At 40.0% G+C, this 18,837-nt stretch overlaps 1 protein-coding gene and 1 long non-coding RNA gene across 2 annotated transcripts in view; one reads left to right on the top strand and one right to left on the bottom strand.

Moving 5' to 3' along the window:
- The first annotated feature begins 1,323 nt into the window (after positions 1-1,323).
- LOC104861503 lies at positions 1,324-11,574 on the top strand. The gene is made up of 3 exons (XR_780068.2): positions 1,324-1,554; positions 5,610-5,700; positions 11,318-11,574. It is a non-coding gene; the product is annotated as an uncharacterized LOC104861503 (long non-coding RNA).
- A 611-nt stretch (positions 11,575-12,185) lies between these two features.
- Positions 12,186-18,837, bottom strand: part of Slc17a4 (solute carrier family 17 member 4) — a 17,392-nt gene continuing 10,740 nt past the window's right edge. Inside the window, exons 9-12 of the mRNA XM_010622980.3 lie at positions 17,583-17,715; positions 17,355-17,502; positions 16,438-16,528; positions 12,186-15,113 (exon numbers count right to left, since the gene is read on the bottom strand). Coding sequence (XP_010621282.1) covers positions 14,973-15,113; positions 16,438-16,528; positions 17,355-17,502; positions 17,583-17,715 — 513 coding nt within the window. The 3' untranslated portion in view covers positions 12,186-14,972. The remainder of the gene's footprint in view (positions 15,114-16,437; positions 16,529-17,354; positions 17,503-17,582; positions 17,716-18,837) is intronic.

Raw genomic sequence — 18,837 nt, forward strand, 5'->3', positions numbered from 1 at the left:
TTAGTGTGCAGACCCTCTTTGTATCATTATTTGAATGAAGTGTAAAGGAGACAGCTTTGAAGCTGCTAGGAAAATTGTCATAATGGTTGGATATTAAATATGTTAAGGGATTATTTTTACTGTTATTATTGTTACTTACCAGATGTATTAATGCTATGCCAGTGATATTTTTAAAAGTTCTTATGAATTAGTTGTCCATGATGATTTTTTTTTAGGAGAAATGACTCAGAGTCGCTTTAAAATAATGCAAGAAACAACCATAAGATTTGAAAACTCAATGATCAAAAGTTGGTTATATTAGACTGTTCTATTTTTTAGTATGCTTTACCTCCAACTTTTTATTAAAAGCACTAAATTCAAAATCTTAATAAGTAAAACAAAGAATCCAGGAGAAGAATCCTTGAAAAGCAGTTTCAGTCTTGCAGAGCAAACGGAATACGTAATCTGCACCCATAACCTGACTCCAACACCGGAAAGAGTGCTGTTTTTTCCAAAGTGGACATTGAGCAGCTGCTGACTAGGCTTTCAATCATTAAAAGGGTCCTTTTCCGGAAATTGACAGTTATGAAAATTTCTATGCAAATATTTTTGTAAATATTTGTACTATTTTAATAAAATGTAATGCATTGACACAGACATTGATTCCTCTATTAAATTAGACTAGTAGTATATGTATTCAAAAAACATTTAACTATTTAAGTTTATGCTTCTGTGCTTTGTGTTTTCTTCTGATGAGTCTACTTGGCTTTTCTCCTGATACTATACTCATTTCTCTGGTTTGACCCTACCTCAGTAAGTAATTACATTTTTCTCAATGTAATTTGTCTCTGCCAAGTGAATATATGAGTTTTTCAACCAGAATATTCTTATAAATTTGGAAAATATGCCAATTTCACTTTTTTTCCTTTCCTCATTGAGTTTATTGGTACATTTTAGGTATACAGTACAGTTACATTCATTATTGGGATCTTGTACCTTTACATGACAGGTCTTGGTTCTCATGTTTTTCCCCTTGTCCCTGCCCTCCCTTCACCCCCTCCTTCCAATATGTCAATTTCTTTTAGAGGAAATAGCTTTGTTGTTATTGAAGGAATTTTCTTCCAAGCATAGCCCAAGATATTTATGATGGGTCTCTTTCACATAGACATGAGCTAATGTACTTTGCAGAATGGCTTATAGTTCTGGGATATTTTATTTGGAATTACATTTTAAAGTGAGTGGGATTATTATTATATTAGTCACACATCTTTTTATATACTATTTTCTCAAACACTTTAGTACAATAAAATTTTAATTTACTATCTAGGGTTCTGTCTGGCCCTCCCTGAAGATAAGGTATTTGTACCTCCGCTGAGTTAATAATTGAGATTCCTCTGTTATTCCCCAGTCCCAGGCTTCTGTTCCTTTCGCTATGGAATGTCCATACTCCTGCACATCTCCAACGGGACGGTGATAGCACAGCGTGTGTGCCTGAACCTCACAGTGGTGGTGATGGTGAATGGCACACAGACTCTGCCCAATGTCTCTTCAGGGGAGAATCCTGTCAATACAACGGTATGTCAAAACATAACCCACAGCCATGACTTCAAAAATCCCACCATGCTAACTAATTGGTGTAGAGCTTAATATTCCTGGCAGGATAATAATAATTAGAAAAATGTTACTGTCAGACTGGTGAGTTCTTTTCTTAACCCAGAGAGAATTACAAGGCACAAGGTCAACAGAGGATTGAGCAAAAGCTGCTTTTATTGTAAAGTGACAGCAAAAAGCTGTGGGTTATTGAACCTGAGAGGGAACCCAAATGGGTTGTCAAAGTGACTCTGTATCTAAGGATTTTTACATACAAAAAAATGACAGTATCTCAGTCAAACTGAGATCAAGCTATGGGGTTACAAGCAGGAAAGTTTAACTTAGAATTATGCCTAAAGCAACTTGGGATATGCATCATTAATTGCAACTTCTATAAAATTAGCAGAACAAACACATTCTTTATAGAGGTATGGCTACCTTATTTCTAGACAAGAAAATCTCACCAATCCAATGAGGCCTCTGTTGTCTCTGGAGCCCTGGCTGAGTCACCCTGACTCCCTCTCTGCCTTGACTCTTCCCTAGCTTCCCAAATGCTGGGATTACAGGAGTGCCCCACCACACCCGGCAACAAGTATAGTTTAATAATAAGTACATATTTTAGAGGCAGACTTTTGGGCTTTAGTATCAACATGGCTGTTTATCTTCAGCAAATGACTTACCTCCTCTGTACTCAGTTCCTCATCTGTAAAATAGGGGCAACAAGGGAATGCTTTCCTCATGCAGTTGTTAAAAGTATTAAATAAAGTATTGCTAATGTATGACAAATACTTTGAGTACTGCTTGACAGAAGACACTATTGGAGTTAGTTATCCCACCATGCTTGTGCCTACGCACATTCACATACGATTAACCTCATTAAGATCCATTATGTTTTAATCTCCTCATCACCACTAAAATGTAAAGGGGTTATATTAAAACTTCATTTAAAAGAAGTTTTGAATGAAGTTTTAAAGGAATATATACTAAATGAGGATATGTTTTAAGATTTATGGGACCACATTCAATTTATTTCATAATCATTGGTGACCAAATATGAAAAGGATAGGGCAGGGACAAGGGAAAAAATGAGAACCAAGACCTGTCATGTAAAGGTACAAGGTCCCAGTGATGTATGTAAGTGTACTGTATACCTAAAATGTACCAATAAACTCAATGAGGAAAAAAAAGAAAAGGATAAATTACAGTATATTCAAATAAACCATAAAAATGAGTACATTACATGATGGCTATCTGTGCCATCATGACTGAATCCTGTGCATAGAATGTTGAGAGACAGAAGCCAATACCAGAGGAAAATTATATCCAATACAACTCCATTCATATAAACTATAAACAGCCAAATCAAGTGTTGCTGGTGGAAGCAACACAGATAGGTCTTTAAGAGGCTGCACAAAAATATTACAGTGGAGGTCATGTGCATCTGAAAAATGCATCTATTACTAGTGTGTACTGAAATGTGGAAAAATTCAAAATACTGCAAATTTGCATGTATTATGTTCATATAATAAAGCATATGACTTTTACTTATTTTCAGTTGCAATCTAGAAACTATCAAAAATTATAAAGAATGCAAATTTTTTCCTTTCAAATACTGGAAATATGGATATTGCTAAAAAATACAACAAAAAATGCCCTTAATGAAAATTCTCAGTAATTGGTTTTGCAAGACATTTCAACAGTCATCACAACAATATTGCTATGCTCGAGACATAGATACTTTTAATAACACTTGCAAAAATGTTTCCATAAGCAACTCATTTTTGATGCATTGCACCTAACACAGCTTTTTTTTTCTTGTCAAAGAGCCATATCTATGTCATCATTAGAATTTTCTTCAATTTGTGGTCAAAATAGAGGTTTCAAGCATGGAAGCCTTGGTGCACCTGTAGCTTTCTGAGCACCTTTTTATTTATTCAGACATTGTGCTACAAGATGTCTAATAAATATTCTGGGCCCTATTTTCAAATTGTTCTTTAATATGAACTGTGTTTTTTTTTTCCTTTTGGGTTATATGAGATACAATTGTGCAATCTGTACCAAAAACAAATATAACACTGACTTCAAAGATTGTGAGAAAACAAAAAACAACCTAACTTCAGAGCTCACAATATATCTCAGATACAATTTTACTATCCCTTAACAAAAAACTAGTGGTTAACTGCTACGGTTTAACATTAGTCAAGCACAAACACACAATTACTCATTACCTGGAACCTATGAACTGGAATATGTAAGAATATTTAAGAGTCTTCTTTTATCTCTCAGGTCAGCCATGACCTCCAAAAACCACAATATAAAGAAAAGAGGAAGCTGGGCATGTGTCACAACTGTCCCCAGCAATCTGAGAGGCTGAAGCAGAAGGATCATGAGTTCGAGCCCAGCATGCACAACTTAGCAATTTAGTGATACTCCATCTAAAACAAAAAATAAAGGATGAGGATGTAGCTCAGTGTGAAGGTCCTGGGTTCAATCCCTAATATTACTAGATAGATAGATAGATAGATAGATAGATAGATAGACTACTTTTGTAGAGGTGAAAAACGCAATGAGGTCTTCTTTAGGATTCCTTTTTAAAGTGTTACATACTTTCTATCTACTGTCATTTGGACACTTTTTTCATGACTTTGATGTAATTAGATTATTCAAATTTTCTACTTCTCAAGTAATTAATATTTTTCTGCATCAGAAAAGTCATCTTAAATTTCAACTATATTACTATACCTTTAATATCTTTTTGTTATTATTACCATCATTATTACTGCTGTACAGGATCACCAAAGGGAGTTTTAATTTAACAGGGACTGTACTGTAACATAAGGAGATAAGTACACAGGAGCTTGCTGACCTAGACCAAAACCCGAGAGGTGGCTGGGGAATGCTGCTTATACAACAGCTGCAGTCCTGTGTCAGTGAGAAAACAAAACAAAACAAAAAAAGCACTTCTAAATTTGTTTTTACACTCTTTTAAAATTTTTTGTGATTTCTCTTTCTTGATAAGACTTCATTAAATGTATCTATCCCTTTTATTTCTCAAAAATCTTGCCTTTAATTTTATGAAGTCTACTTCCCTTGAATTTCACTACTATCTGCTTTAGACCTTTTTATTATGTTTAAATTGTTCATTCTCACCTTGATTCTGTAATCAATGCCCAGTTCATTTACTGTCAGTTTTTCTTAAATATTAAAAACATTTACAAATGTGAGTTTTCCCTAAACATCTTAGTAATGCATTGGTTAGTACACAGAGATGAACTGGTGTAACACAGAGACTACAAAATAAAAGTGTGAAGCACAACAGAAGTTTGTTTCTCTCCCAGGTAACATGCTAAGGTAAAGGGGAGATTTTGCTCTTTTCGGTATGAGGTTCATGTCTAAATTAGACACTGACTCCACTCTCCCAAAGGTTCTCCTTTGTTCATGTCTGATGAAAATAACCCCTTTTTATCTGTTAGTCTCTTGGCTTTTCTCCTTTTCTAGCTCTCTTCCTGATGAAGTTGGCTTGAGCCTTAAGGATTGGCCAATCATTTTGGTCACTCAAATAGACTTCTCATTGCCCAGCCTAAGTATTGAGTGCAATTCTTGGACTTGCAGTTCTTGGACCATGGGTCTAGTCCTGGGAGGGACTTTATTCAGTTTTTTATTAATCTGAAACCAGTTCTTATTGCCAATATATATCACCTTCCAAATTTCTCAGTGGTATTGTTTTCTTTATTCTTTTAGCTTTCATTCTGACTGCGGTATCATTTTCTTTATATTTTATAGTCTTTACTCTTTTTAAAATTAATTTTGTTGGCACAAAGTCTTTATTCTTAATTCTTAATGTCAACCCTTCTGACTCCGTAGTGCAACTAGAAAGTTGCTTATATTAATATATATTTTCTGTCATTTTGATAGAATTTGAGAAGTAGGAATGATGATTCATGAAGTCAGCAGTTATCTCTCTTAAACCTCATTTGATTACATTGGCTTTTCCTGAAGCATTGTCATACTGTACACCTGCATATTCCTTTTTATTACAGGTATTGTGGATTTATTAAAGGAGTTACATCTTTATTTGGAATGATAGGAGGCTTACTTTCTTCAAATATAGCTGGACAAATCCTTAGTGAGGTAAGGAGCAGACAGGCGTGTATATGTTCCCATTACTAATTGTACAGAGTAATATGTGCAAACTTGTAGAGGAGATGCCAGCAGGAAGTGAATATGAGTTTTTGTGTCATATGAAAATAAATTTGGTCAAATCAGGCATCCCTCCAAATCTATGCATAATTCAATTTCTTTGTCTTTTCTGAATATCAGTTAGTTGTGTTGAAAACTTAGGTCATCAGTCATTGGAGCAGATGTGGCTTTTCCCTGACTAGTCTCTCTGGAGTAAAAAGATGAGAAATACAGAAGCTGAACAGAGGAACTCAGAGCCTCAGAAGGCCAACAGGGCATTTAGGCTTTAGAGCCTAAGTTAGAACAAAATGGAACCATACACAGGAAATTAGGCAGTCTCTCGACAGTGCTCAGGAGTAGCTACAAAAGTCCTGCAGCAAATACTATGCACCTCTGTGAAAAATAAGGCATTTTCCTTTGGGTTGGGAATAAGAAAAAGATACAGCTATCACTGTTTATATTAAACTGTGTTATGTCTTACCTAGTGAAATAAGCATAAATATATTAAAAAAGAATGTAAAAAGAAGAAATACAATCAGAACTTTTAATGGGAGGTATTCAAAGGCAATCAGAAGACTACACATATTAAAAGATTCAAATTATAAAATTTCTTCCAATCTGTCTGAATGATCTGAAGATTCAATGTAATCCCATGACCTGGGCGAGAACCACCACCTGCGGGTGTCCTTCTCCAAGTTCACTATCTAGGGTGGGCCTGTGGCCGGGCGCCCTGGCGCCAACTTCCGTCATTCCAGAAAAAAGCCACTTTAAAAATCAGCTAAAGTGACCTTAACAGACCAGAGATTTTATTTTTTTAAAGAGAAATCAATTTACCTGTTTTTAAAAAAATTAAATCTAGTTCACCTTGTTGACCTTGCGGTGACGGTGATAGCTCAGGCTCCCAGGGGCTGTGGCAGGGGTCATCCCTACCCCCAGCCTGGGTGGGCCCGTGGGAGGGTACCCAGGCCACAGTCGGCTTTCTTGTGCCTTAACCTGCCTGCCTCATGGCCATACCACCCACAGGCAAAGTGGGTCCTGGCTGGGCAAACACCAAGCAGCCTACTGCTCCCTCCCACCGGATCATGTGCCCAGCTCTGGGCAGGAGCCTGTTGGCCAGGGCCGGCTGACCACCCCCTTCCCTACTCAATCAATGATGGATCAAGTGATTCTCCCAGTCCCTGGGTGCCGTCCTGCCCCCTCCAGGCCCAGAGGGCACTGACCTCTGCTTCAGCTTTGGAGCCCTTGTAATCTCCATATCATACCTGATGTGGCTGCAAATGCTGTGCCTAGCAATATCCAGTTGACCAAATATTCTAATCTTTTTTCATTTATATGCAATAGTTTTAAGTAACTTTTTATAGCAAGATGATACAATGGTATGAGTGTAATCCAAGCTTCTCGTATTACTTTGTATGCTGTACTTTTTATTTTATTCCTTATAATTAATGAAGTCACAGGCAGGATCCGGTCTCCGGAGCTGGGGACCCCGGGCGTTCAGGAACCTGAGGCCAGGAGCCAGGTCTCCTTGCAGGGCTTGGGCTGGTGCCCACCCGCCTTCCTCCACCTGCCGTTGCCTTACCAGCTCCACTTGCAATCTGCCTGGACAAACAGCAAAGGCTGTTTCAGGGTGTTTCATTTTTCTTCAAATTTTGGACCAAAGTTTTATTTCTGTTGCTTGTCTGCCTCTGATGCTGGGGCCCAGGCGGTGGGACCAGCGTCCAGTCCACTGCACTCTCCACCACCCTCTGGGCCGCCCAGCAGCAGGCAGGGGTCTCCTTGGATCCTGAGTCCATAATGGAGTGTAACAAGGGTGTAAATATTTGTGATTTTTTTTTCTTTATATACCTGTTGTCAGACACGGAGGCAGCACATCGCAATTTTTTATGGTGACAGATGTATATTTTGATAACGGCGGTTACAGGCTCAGTGTTGCACACAGCAAGCCTTGGCCACACATTCCATTTACCCATCCCGATGGCTTATAATGGGAAGAACTGATTAAAACCGTTTTATAACAAAAAAACAAAACAACAAAAAAAAGAAAATCTAGGTTATTTTTGTGAAAATAGAAGAGGTCTTTATACAATTGATATGTGTTCACTGAAGCCCAGGAATAACCAAGAGGCTGCTGAAGAAGAAAAACTAGAATATTTGCTCTAAGTGGTATAAGAACACTGCCCTGGAAAATGTGAAGATATATAAGAAGAAATATAAAAGTAATAAATCTTAACAAAGTAATAATTAAAGTACATGGAAATAGGTTAAATTTGCCAGTGAGTATATGAAAACACATTGTTCTCTCTCTACCTACCTCTCTATCTATATATGCTTATGTGATACTGTTGCTTACATAACATCCTTTAAAAACTACACAAAGTTTTGAAACAATATGTCAGAATGGAAAAAAGATGAATCAGTTAATTAGGTACAATAAGAAACTACTTCATCAATAGCTACTGCACTTTCCTCTGAAATCAAAGTCATGACTACTACAGCCTCGAAGGGTTCCCCAGGAGGGGAAGGAGTATTGATCATGGCCCTTGGAGGTTTGGAGACTTGAGGGATGACAGCAGTGGTTGAGCTTGTTCCTCCCTGTCTCTGCCACCCCACTCCTCAGAGGCTGTAGCACCTGAGCCAGCAGCAGGGTGGTGTCACTGTCAGCTCTGGCTCCCATTAGCCCAGAGGATGGCTGAGGCCACCACAGAGGTCAGGGGAATACCTTGGGCCCAAGTGTCCCAGGTCATCCTTAGAAGTCAGTGAGAAGGGACTGACAGCTGTCTGCAGGAGCACAGCACCCCTGCTCATTTATGTCAACATATGCTTCTTCTTTAAAGTGCCACTGGCAAGCCAGGCATAGGGCCGCACGCCTGTAATCCCAGAACTTGGGAGGCTGAGGCAGGAGGATCACTGTGAGTTCGAGACCAGACTGGGCTACACAGTGAGTTCCAGGTCAGTCTCAACTACATAGTGAGACCCTGTCTCAAAAAACAACAACAAAAAACCAACCAAACAAACAAAAAGTACCACTGACAAAGTAATGGTGTAGAAAACAATATATTTTGAGATATTGGTAATAGTTATGATGTCATAAGAAAATCCATTATTTATTTCTATTGGTATTAAAGTCATCAGCACTTCACTTCTTGCCTACCTTCATAATAGGTTTCATAAAGGTACTCTGGCCACATTTAGAGAAAGGACTCCCTGGTGAAAAGAGAAGAGGCAGAGAGACCAGGATAAAGGCTGTTTCTGAAGTTCATGTGAGTCATGCTGGTGGTATAGGTTAAGATGCAGGCAGAGGAGATGGAGAAGCAGCCAGATTCCAAAGTCCCCTGGAAGGAGAACTGGGCATGTAAGAGAGTGCAGGCAGGAGAAGAATCATGGATGGAACCTAGGTATTGGCTTTAACAAAAAAGGGATAAATTATCAAGGTGTAAGACTTGGGTGGGGCTTTATACATGTTGAGTTAAAGATGCTAACTGGGAGCCTTAAGAGAGTGTGCAGAGGACAGGTAAGCATACAAGTCTAGAACACAGTTGAGAGGTCCAAGTAGAAGATTAGTGTTTTGGGAAGATCAGCATATAGTTGGGATTCCCTAAGAAAACATCTGTACACAAAATGGAGGACCCAGTTCAGAGCCCTAGGCTAAGCCAACATTTAGAGAGCTGATAAAGAAGGTACAAACAAAAGGAAACAAGACAGGGGCCAGAAAGATAAAAAGAAAACCAAAGGAAGGGGCCCTGGGGAAGCCTAAGGCTGACCTTGCGCTGGGATGGAGCAAATTCTGTCTGGTGTGAAATTCCTGTGGCGTGCCAAGTGACACAGAAGTCAGTGCATTGAACTCTGGCCTTGGCAGTTGCTGCATTCTGAGATGCTGAGACATAATCATAACACATATATCATTCAGATCCCAGCATGTGACTTCATGCTGGGTGATTATCTCCATCATTGTTGTGGTGTGGGAAGATGAGCTCGATTTTCTTTACTGAAATAGTATGAGAACTTGTGGATCCTGTTGTTGTCAGAGTATCTATATCTATGAAGATACAAAAGCTTAACCTGATTACAAGTTATGTAAATAAAATAATAATCCTGTGTTCTTAAATTGTCTTCAGTGTTTTTATATGATATTGTACTGATGTAAATGGATTTTATCATCAGTAGATCTGGGTAAAAGTGTTTGGGTCTGTGAAGAGAAATAGACTGTACAGCTCCGAACTTCCATGAAGTCACACAAACACAGTTATAAGAGTAGGGAAGGGTCCCACATTGCTACACCTACAAGTCAGCTCAGTCATTTCCCAAACCTGTGGCTTCTTCTTCTGAACATCACATTCCCGAGGCTCTGGGACAGAGAAGAAACTTGGGACTATGATAGTAACTATCTCCCATTGGCTTTTTAAACTGGCATTGTCAACCAAACCATCTAAGAGATGTGAGCTCACACCGAGCTGGAGGGAAAAGGAAGTGTATTCATATAGATACTTCATGGTTTCTTTTTAGTGTCCTTACTTCATTTATACATGTTTATTGTGTTATCAAACTGAAACAGGCCTGTTTTGCCCACTAACCAGTGTGCCCAATCACTGAAACAATCATTCTTGCAAAAAGGAAAGAGGTCATGTTCAAGGCAGCCAAATATGGAAGGGGTGGCCCAAGTTTCAAATCCCTCTCCCCAAGGACAGGGTTTGGAGTGGTCTAAGGTATGAAGAAAGGTGATTGGAGAGAAGTGATCAGTGCTCTGCACATGCAAAGTCAAACGTCATGTCTCTCCAGTAAATGGTGCTATTAGTATGTCTACTTAGGGCTTTTGCACATTTTTACTTAGGTTGTCTTTTAGTTCAGAGTTCTTTATGTATTGTAGACCATAGTTCCTTATCACATATATGATTTGCAAATAGTTTCTTCTGTTCTGTCTTTTTATTTTCCTTGATACACAAAAGTTTTTAATTTTTATGAAATCCAATTTGTTTGTTTTATTTCATGTGTCTTTGAAGTAATATCTAAGAAACCATGCCACAATGAGAAAACAAGCTATTGTAATCCAGCATGGCCAGGGTATCTAAAACTGTACCTTGATTTACTATGATTGTTTTATGTGTTTTACATGGTTTTTTGCCTTTTAGTCTGGCTGTTGATCTGTTTATGATAATTAACTTGATAAGGGCTTATAAAATAAATAAGTGGATCTGAAAAAAGAAAAGAACCACTTATCAAACCCAAAGTCATGAATATTTACTCCTAAGTTTTCTTCTAAATTTTAGCTCTTGTCTTTAGGTATTTCATTTTGAGTTTTTATAAATGGTGTGAGGTAATGGCATTTTGTTGTAGCAGCCCCAGAAGACTGAGATATATTCTTTAATTTATTTCAACAATATTTTGTAGTTTCAGAGTATAAGTTTTGGACTTCTTTTACTGGATTTATTTGTAAGCATCTAGTTTTTATGCTACCAGAATTTTTTCTTATTTTAACATTTGGATTGCTCATTGCGAGTGTGTATACAATTGATTTTTTTATACTGATATTGTGTCCTGCAGCTTTGTTACACTTGTTTAATTGTTCTAATAGTGTTAGCCAAGCACCTGAAGAGCCTGAGTGACCTCCTTATGAAGAGATGAGTGACCAGCACAGGAGGCCAGGCTGCAGGGTCACACACAGCACAGGAAGAAAGTGGAACAGAAATTCCTGGGGCCATCTCCCCACTACACAAGCTGTGTGAGCTTCTCTTTTGAAGCATGTGTTTTTTTGTAACATATTACATGTCTCAGTTTCAAAAGTGAGTTTATGTATCTATCTTCATCTTTGTATGTTCTTCTATTGTTAAATAAGCCAATAAATAAGCATAAGATAAAAATTTTGTTATGGCATTATGAAAAAACTTTTGCACAATTTTCAGCTTTCACTCCCCCTCATTGCTGATGGGCAGACTGATGGAAAATCTTAGCTTTCTATATTTTCAGGGTAGCCCATTTGGAGGAAAAGTCCATCTCATTCATACTAAAAATGTTAATCCCAACCTCCTTGCTGGGCCCAATGGAGAAATCAAACTTGTTTTCAAAAGCAACCAAAGGTGACAGATGAGAAATGAATAAGAGTCTAGGGAAGGAAAAGAGGGGAATAAATGCTCATGAATAGACAAGACACAAGACAATGACTTCTCTAGAGAACCACACCTGAATGATCAGTGGTGAGACCTACAGTAGGTCCTGAGCTCACCAGATATGGTATCTTGGTATCTAAATACCAGAGGAAGTAAGAAAAAGTGTCCATAGATTTAGGTGATTCTGTGCCCTAAAAACAAGTTAATTAAAGACAGTTTGCATCAAAATAGGCTTCTTTTCTTTCCACCCACTTTTACCTTTGGAGTCTCTAGTACCACCCCAAAGTTGTTTTATTCATTGACTCACTTGGTGACTCAACAAGCATTTATTGGCATAGACTGTGGAAACAATACCATTTTTGTGTTTAAGATGTTGCCAAATATTTCATGGCATAGTTCTGGAACTCTATCCAGGTTTACATGCAAACTGGGTAGAGGAAGCTTGTCAGTGTAGCAGGGGAGGAACAATAGAAGCGTTTGCTGTGCCATCTGGAGCCCATCAACCTGCAGGCCACCAGCAACCTGTGGGGCATCTCTGCCAGATCACTATGCTCCTATCTGGCCAGAACACTCACGACACACAATGGCAGTGCCTATACCCCTCTTCCAAGTAGGAGGAAAAACAAGCAAATCACTCCCTAGATCTCCTGCTGATGGACCTGGACAGGACCTTGAACAGTCAGTGAAAAGGCAAAAGCTGTCCACATTCCATCTAACTGGGCCTCAGGTCCCAACACACCTCACCTGTGTTTTTCTCAGAAATGTTTGCTCAATGTTTGTTCTTTTCCACATGCAACTTTTTTCTCTTCACTAACTCCTTCTCATAGGACTTAAACACAAGTGTTTAAACTCTCCTTTTTCTGGTACCCTTCTGCAGCTACTTTCTCACCTCTTTCCTCCCTCTACTCCCAGCCATGTCAGCAGTGTTCTCTTTTCTGTTTTCTGCTCATCTCTCATGTGGCCTGATCTGAAGATTTGACATCAGTGACTCTTCTCTCCCTTTTGAAACACATTCTCTTTCTTTCCCTTAGTACTCTGTTCTCTTGCTTTTCCTTCTACCTCTCCCTTCTTCCATCCCTCCTTTCCTTCCTTCCTTCCCTTCTTCCTTCTTTCCTTTTCTTATCACCCTCCAGCTACCATTAACTACTAGAATCCTTGAAGGATTGTTCTCAAGCTTTCGGGCATACATTTTGATCCTTGGACAATCTCATTCATATTAAAAACATTAATTGCTAGATGAATTAATCCTAGATGATTCCTAAATTTGTTACTGGTACCCAGATCTCATCAGTGAAGTCCAAACCCGTGTGGTCATTTTCCTTCTTGTGATCTTCACTTGGGTGTGATTGCTAACTGCCTGAGAAGCACCTCCTTGGATCTAGCAACAAACAAAACCCAAGTGTCACTCTAGATATCGTCTGCTCTTGGTATTAGAGTCTTGCCAGGTTTGTCTCCTAAAGCAAGTAATTCACTCTCCTCTCACTGCACCCTCCCCCTCATGCCAATAGCCATCACTCTTTCCTGGACTACACCACAAAACCTTACTCCATGCAGAGCAGCTTTAAAAGACAAAAACCCTGGTTATGACCCTTTCTTCACTGGGTCCACTATCCGCTGTGCATTCTTGGCCTTAATGCTTCTATAGCTTCTCCTAATCCCCGATTTCTTATTCTCTGCCTTCTGGACACTTGTGATTGCTCTTTCCTGCCACCAAACCTTTGCTTTGGCCATGCCTTCTTCTTATATCATTTTCCCTCTTTTCTGTTACTGTTGTCCTTCAGATCCCAGCTCAGAGAGGCACTTCAGCTTGGTGGCCCTGATTCACCCTCTAGTTAGTGCACCTGTTCTTCTAACGTGTCAGACCTCCCATTATTCTGCAATCAACAACTGTCATTACACAGCTAGGATTCTCTGGTTAAAGGTGTCTGTCTTCCTAAGATGTTAAGCTTCTTTATGCTCTGTGTGATTTTGATTTCTGTCATGATCCCAGGAATGTAAACATATTCATTAACATTCACTTAGTGTTTGAGCATTTTTATTCTCTTTCGTGGTCCCTGAGCTGGCCATGTTGTGCTTAATGAAACTAGGCATACCCCACATACTCTGGACATTGACAATGGGGTCAAGCAGTGTGAGTCGTATGTACATTTCCAGAGACCTTTTAGACTAATGAAGTGAACACTGAAAGAGGCCCCCTGAATGGTGGGAAAGACCCCAAGAGTCAGAGAGGCAGACAAGGGCACCTGAGATAGGAATGATCCCCTGAAGAAATGTTCATGGAGACAAGAGAGAAACTGGACAGTTCACTCACTAAGATGCACAGGTGTCTGCACAGATCTGCCAAGCAGATGTGGGGCTGGCGTCAGATACTCAGCCAGAAGGCAGCTAAGAAAGAGCTGACTCTGGTAAGTGCTGGGAAGTGCAGGTACAGGGAGGGCACTGGCCCAAAGCTAGTTCCCAGCAGGGTGAGTTGTCAGGAAGAGGCAAAGTCAACTATTCCATGTGCATTAGTTGGGGCGATAGGAGGAGAATTCATTTCTCTTTTCCTCTCTTTATTGTCCTTACTTGTCAGTGTTCAAGGAAGCATCTTGCCCACATTCCATGCCTGGAGTGTCCTGTATCCCTCCTCAGGCATGTGAGAGCCACTTAGGCTTAGAGCAGGGCCTCCTGGCCCAGGACTTGGGGTTGGAGATGTTCTGCTTTCCATGGCCTCTGCCTTTCTTTTGATGGAAACTCTTAGGTTCATCTTCTGACCCTTGGGCCTCATTTCCCTGGTAATTTCCAGCCTCACTGCCATGGTTCCACTTTCTCTTCTACTTTGGCAAGAAAATGTCCCCCAGCATTGGATGCTTTTCTTTAACATAAAAGGAAGACACTGAGAAAGTCAAATGTATCTATGATTTCAGGAGTTCACGGTTAAACAGTGAGCCTTTTTTTCTCCTATAAAAATGTCCAATCTTCATAAAATCTTCCATATTATATAGCCAAGGTTTCTGAGAAGATACTGGAAACAAATCCAGTTCCAGTTAAATGGCATATCAGGCAAGCAGACTCAAAAGGGCAAAGCTGTGAGGAAAAGTAATGAACTACCAAGTGCTGGGACATCACATGCACTCCAGTGGCTCAGAAGTGGGTGAGTGCCTGCTCTTTTGCCCAGTCCTGCACTTCTGCTTGGGCAAAAATGAGGTAGAAGATTAGCCCCACTATATCAATAGCAGCTGCAACCAAGAACACATTTCTCCATCCAAACTCTGCATTTGAATCCTGGAGGCAGGAAACTACAAGTTAGTAGTGGTCACTTAATTCTCATCCCTTCCTGGTTCAGAAAGACTAGGGTTCTATGTCTTTGTGCTCCCTCCCAATGCTACTCCAGCTTCCTAGGACCCTAGGTGTCCCCTAAGTGGCAATGGTCAGCTCTTTCCCTCATTTCTCCAGCCTTTGCTTAAATATTGCCTTTCCCATGTACTTTTCCCACTGCGTTAAGCTGGAATCCCCCTCCTCTAATATGACTTATTCCCAATTCTCTTAGCGTTCACCACCACCAAATATACCATGTTTTGCCTAGTTCCCTAGATTTCTATCCATTTCTTTCCTACAATATAAGTTTCACAAGCAGAGGGACTTTTGTTGTATGCACTTAATGCATGGTACATACTAATGTTCAATATACATTGAGTAAATGGATGAGTCAACCAATCAACCAATGAATGATAGGAGAGGCAAGATCAACTTGAAAATTCCCATTTTGAACACCATTTCCTGCCAGTGTGTTAGAAGGCAGTGGCTAGAAGGGTAAGAAACAAGGAGGGATTTGATTTCATAAGATATACATTTATGCTTCCTTTGTTCTCACTCATTTTTCTAACTTAGTGGCAGGAAACCATAGAAGCCTTAAGAGGATATTCATGTGAATGAGGCAGACATCTTTCTTTGTGGAAAGTCTGCACCAGTAAGATTCTCTGGCAGCAGGTTTATTGTGACTACGTTAAATGCATCTCCAGAAAGGAAGGCTGCACAAATATGAAAACACCATGTGAGCATTATGAGTGGGAGTGGTGTCTGCCCAGCCCATCCTGAGCATTCCTAGGAGGTGCACGCTGCTCCTCACTCTGTCACTCACTCACTTGGCATCTTTTCACACATTCTGCAAACATTGTCTGGGTTCCTATGGGGGGCAGCCACGTATTCCAGTTTGCCTAGAACTTTCTAGGTTTTAACACTGAAAGGCTGACATTCTGAGAAACCCCTCGGACTCAGGCAAACCAGGATGGTTGACCCCTACATGCCTCAGGAGAAATGCTATGAATATTACTGAAGTTTTGGTTGTTGGCATAAGAATTTCATTTTACAAGACTTTGCAAAGCATAAGCTGATAACCTAGCGCATTCTTGTTCAGTCCACACCCCAGCATGGTAATTTCTCTGCACAGACTGAGCCTAGGCTGGAGACAAGGGGATGTTGAGTGCATGAGATTCATGAGTTATAAGTTCATCCATTGTGGAGGGAACAAAAATACCTTTAATCCGACTTCTCCTTATAACCTCTATAGGTTTCTCTCATGAATATTCAGCAGAATATTTGACCTCACCTGACTGATGAAAACTCCAGCAATGGTGGGAGAGATGGCTCCAGCTATATGTGCGAAGATTTGCAATAGTCCCTTGAGGAAGCCAGCATACCTGGGAGAGAGGGAGAGGTTGGGAAAAGGAGACAACCCCATGCAAGCAAAGGGTTCACCTCAGCTGCTCGCTGTAAGTCTGTGCTTAGCTCAAGGGATGCCTAGAACTGTGCTCACCTCAGGTAGGCCTAAATGAAAGGTGTTTAATTGTTTGTAAAAATCCTCTGCTGGGGTCTGAGACTTCCAAAAGGTGATCTGTGCTAATTTGTCAAAACCATTTATAAGAAATGTGAAGACTGGTGATTTGTATTTGGTTTATATATTTTCTTAGTTCCTGCTATTGAGCCCGATCCTCTAGCCTTGTTTTGGAATATATACAAGAGTCTTTACTGGAATGGATGTTGACTCTCTGAAACCAACCTATCTCCCATGAGTCTTGGTGGTTCATCCTTTGGAGATGAGAAGATCCTGTTCACGCCCAGGACCCCAGAAGGAGGGTCTGGAAGTCTCAGTCAACTGTGGTATTTCCTATGTCAGCAGTAACTATTTCTCCTATAGTGTGGTGTCCTTTCACTTTATGAGAGCCTTACTTGGGTCTGTCTACTTTGTGGGGTTTCACAAACCTTTCAGGGATGAACCTGATTGACTGCTGCATTCCATAAGACAGAGGGATATGTGTGTCTCTATCAGTGGAGCTGTCAGTATAGCCACAGACTACTCTTGCTGACATCTCAGGGTGACTTCAAAGAGCTCTTTGCATGTAAAAGTGATGGGAATGTTTCCCGTGGCCTGTGGCACATGCCACTCTTGACTTGCGCATCAGAGCAGACTTAAAGCCACTGCCTCTGAACTGAGGCTCTGTGCAGATGAGATAACATGGTCCTTACCGAGGAGCAATATCCAAGAAGTTAACAAGAGCTCCTGATTCACAAAAGCTACTGGAGGCAGCAGACAGAACCAAGAAGGCCATGGTGGCACCTTGGCTGGATCTTACCCAAGGCAGAGGCACAAGGAACATAGACGAGAAGAAAACCCCTGTGGCAGAAGGAAGAAATGAATAAATAGGAGGCTGCCTTAGCCACCCACATCCACCCTGCATCCAGCCGGACCATTACCTGTGGCAGTGAACACTTTCCTGATGGTGATGAGTCTGAGGATTTTTCTGGAGAGAAGAAAATCTGCCAATAGGCCTCCAAGGACAATGCAGATACAACCGACAATGAAAGGCAAGGCCGAGAGGATTCCACTCTGAAGATTGGAGAGGAAGTAAGTGCATGCACCCTCGGCATCCACCAGGATACAGATGAATTCCTGGGCAAATGGCCTCACCCACTGCCCTTCTCTGCACACACATCACTTTTAATGTCCATGCCATCTTACTGGAATGAGCCAATACAAGTTTAGTGCATGGGCAAAATATGCATATGGCTCAATTTGAAAAAAAGCTCTTAAATAGTTTATAGTGCTTGTCTTACATATAAGGATCATCTTGAAATAGATCTTAAAAAGACCAAACCCCAGCAGAAGAATGGATAAAAGATATAAACAAGTTACAAAAAAATAAGTTGACTCTAAGAATGTTAAAAGGTGCCTAACCTCGCTTATAATATAACAAATGCAAAATAAAACTTCAGTGGAAATTACTTTTCAAGGATGAAAACTCCAAATGCTTTTGGAACATGCCTAGTGACTACAGTGTGGGGAATTAGGTTTCCATAAATCCCATCTGTGCTGTAGGGAAAGCACCTGGACAATAACTATAAAAGTTCAGAGTGTGTTTACACTTCTATTTCACGATCTGATATGCAGACATCGACTCTACAGAAACAGTGGCATAAACACCTGATAAAGCAAGCTTCCTCCACAGCACTGCTGAGAGATTGGAAACAACCTAAATATTGCTCAGTAAGGTTCTCACCCAGTGATGGAAAAATATTTTTGTGATATATTAAATGCTTAAGAAAACTAGTATATAAATCATAGCAGAATATACAACATGTTCTATCTGCATAGTGGGCCTGGGGAACAGAGAAGGTTAGACAGGAATGAGAGTAAGATTTTTCACTCTTTGTATAACCTTATAAAGTCAAAATGTTGCACAGTTTTTAAAATTTTATATGTTTTTTAAAAAATGTTACACCTGTTGTCACTCTGACCTCGTTAAAATTCTATTCAAGCAAATGGAAGGAGAAGAAGACCATCGTTTGTTGTCCATAATCCAAACAATGGGAAGGACTTTCCTTCCACCTGGTGCAGGTGGCTCATTTCACAGGTGAGTAAACCAAGACTTGCAAGGCCCCTGACTGATGAGAAGTGGCTGAGAGTGCGGGAAGACCAGGTCTTGACTTCTTTAAATCTTTTTTTTTTTTT

This window comes from Fukomys damarensis, unplaced genomic scaffold, assembly GCF_012274545.1.
Source record: "Fukomys damarensis isolate Sample0158 unplaced genomic scaffold, DMR_v1.0_HiC HiC_scaffold_10, whole genome shotgun sequence".
Classification (NCBI taxonomy): Eukaryota; Metazoa; Chordata; class Mammalia; order Rodentia; family Bathyergidae; genus Fukomys; species Fukomys damarensis.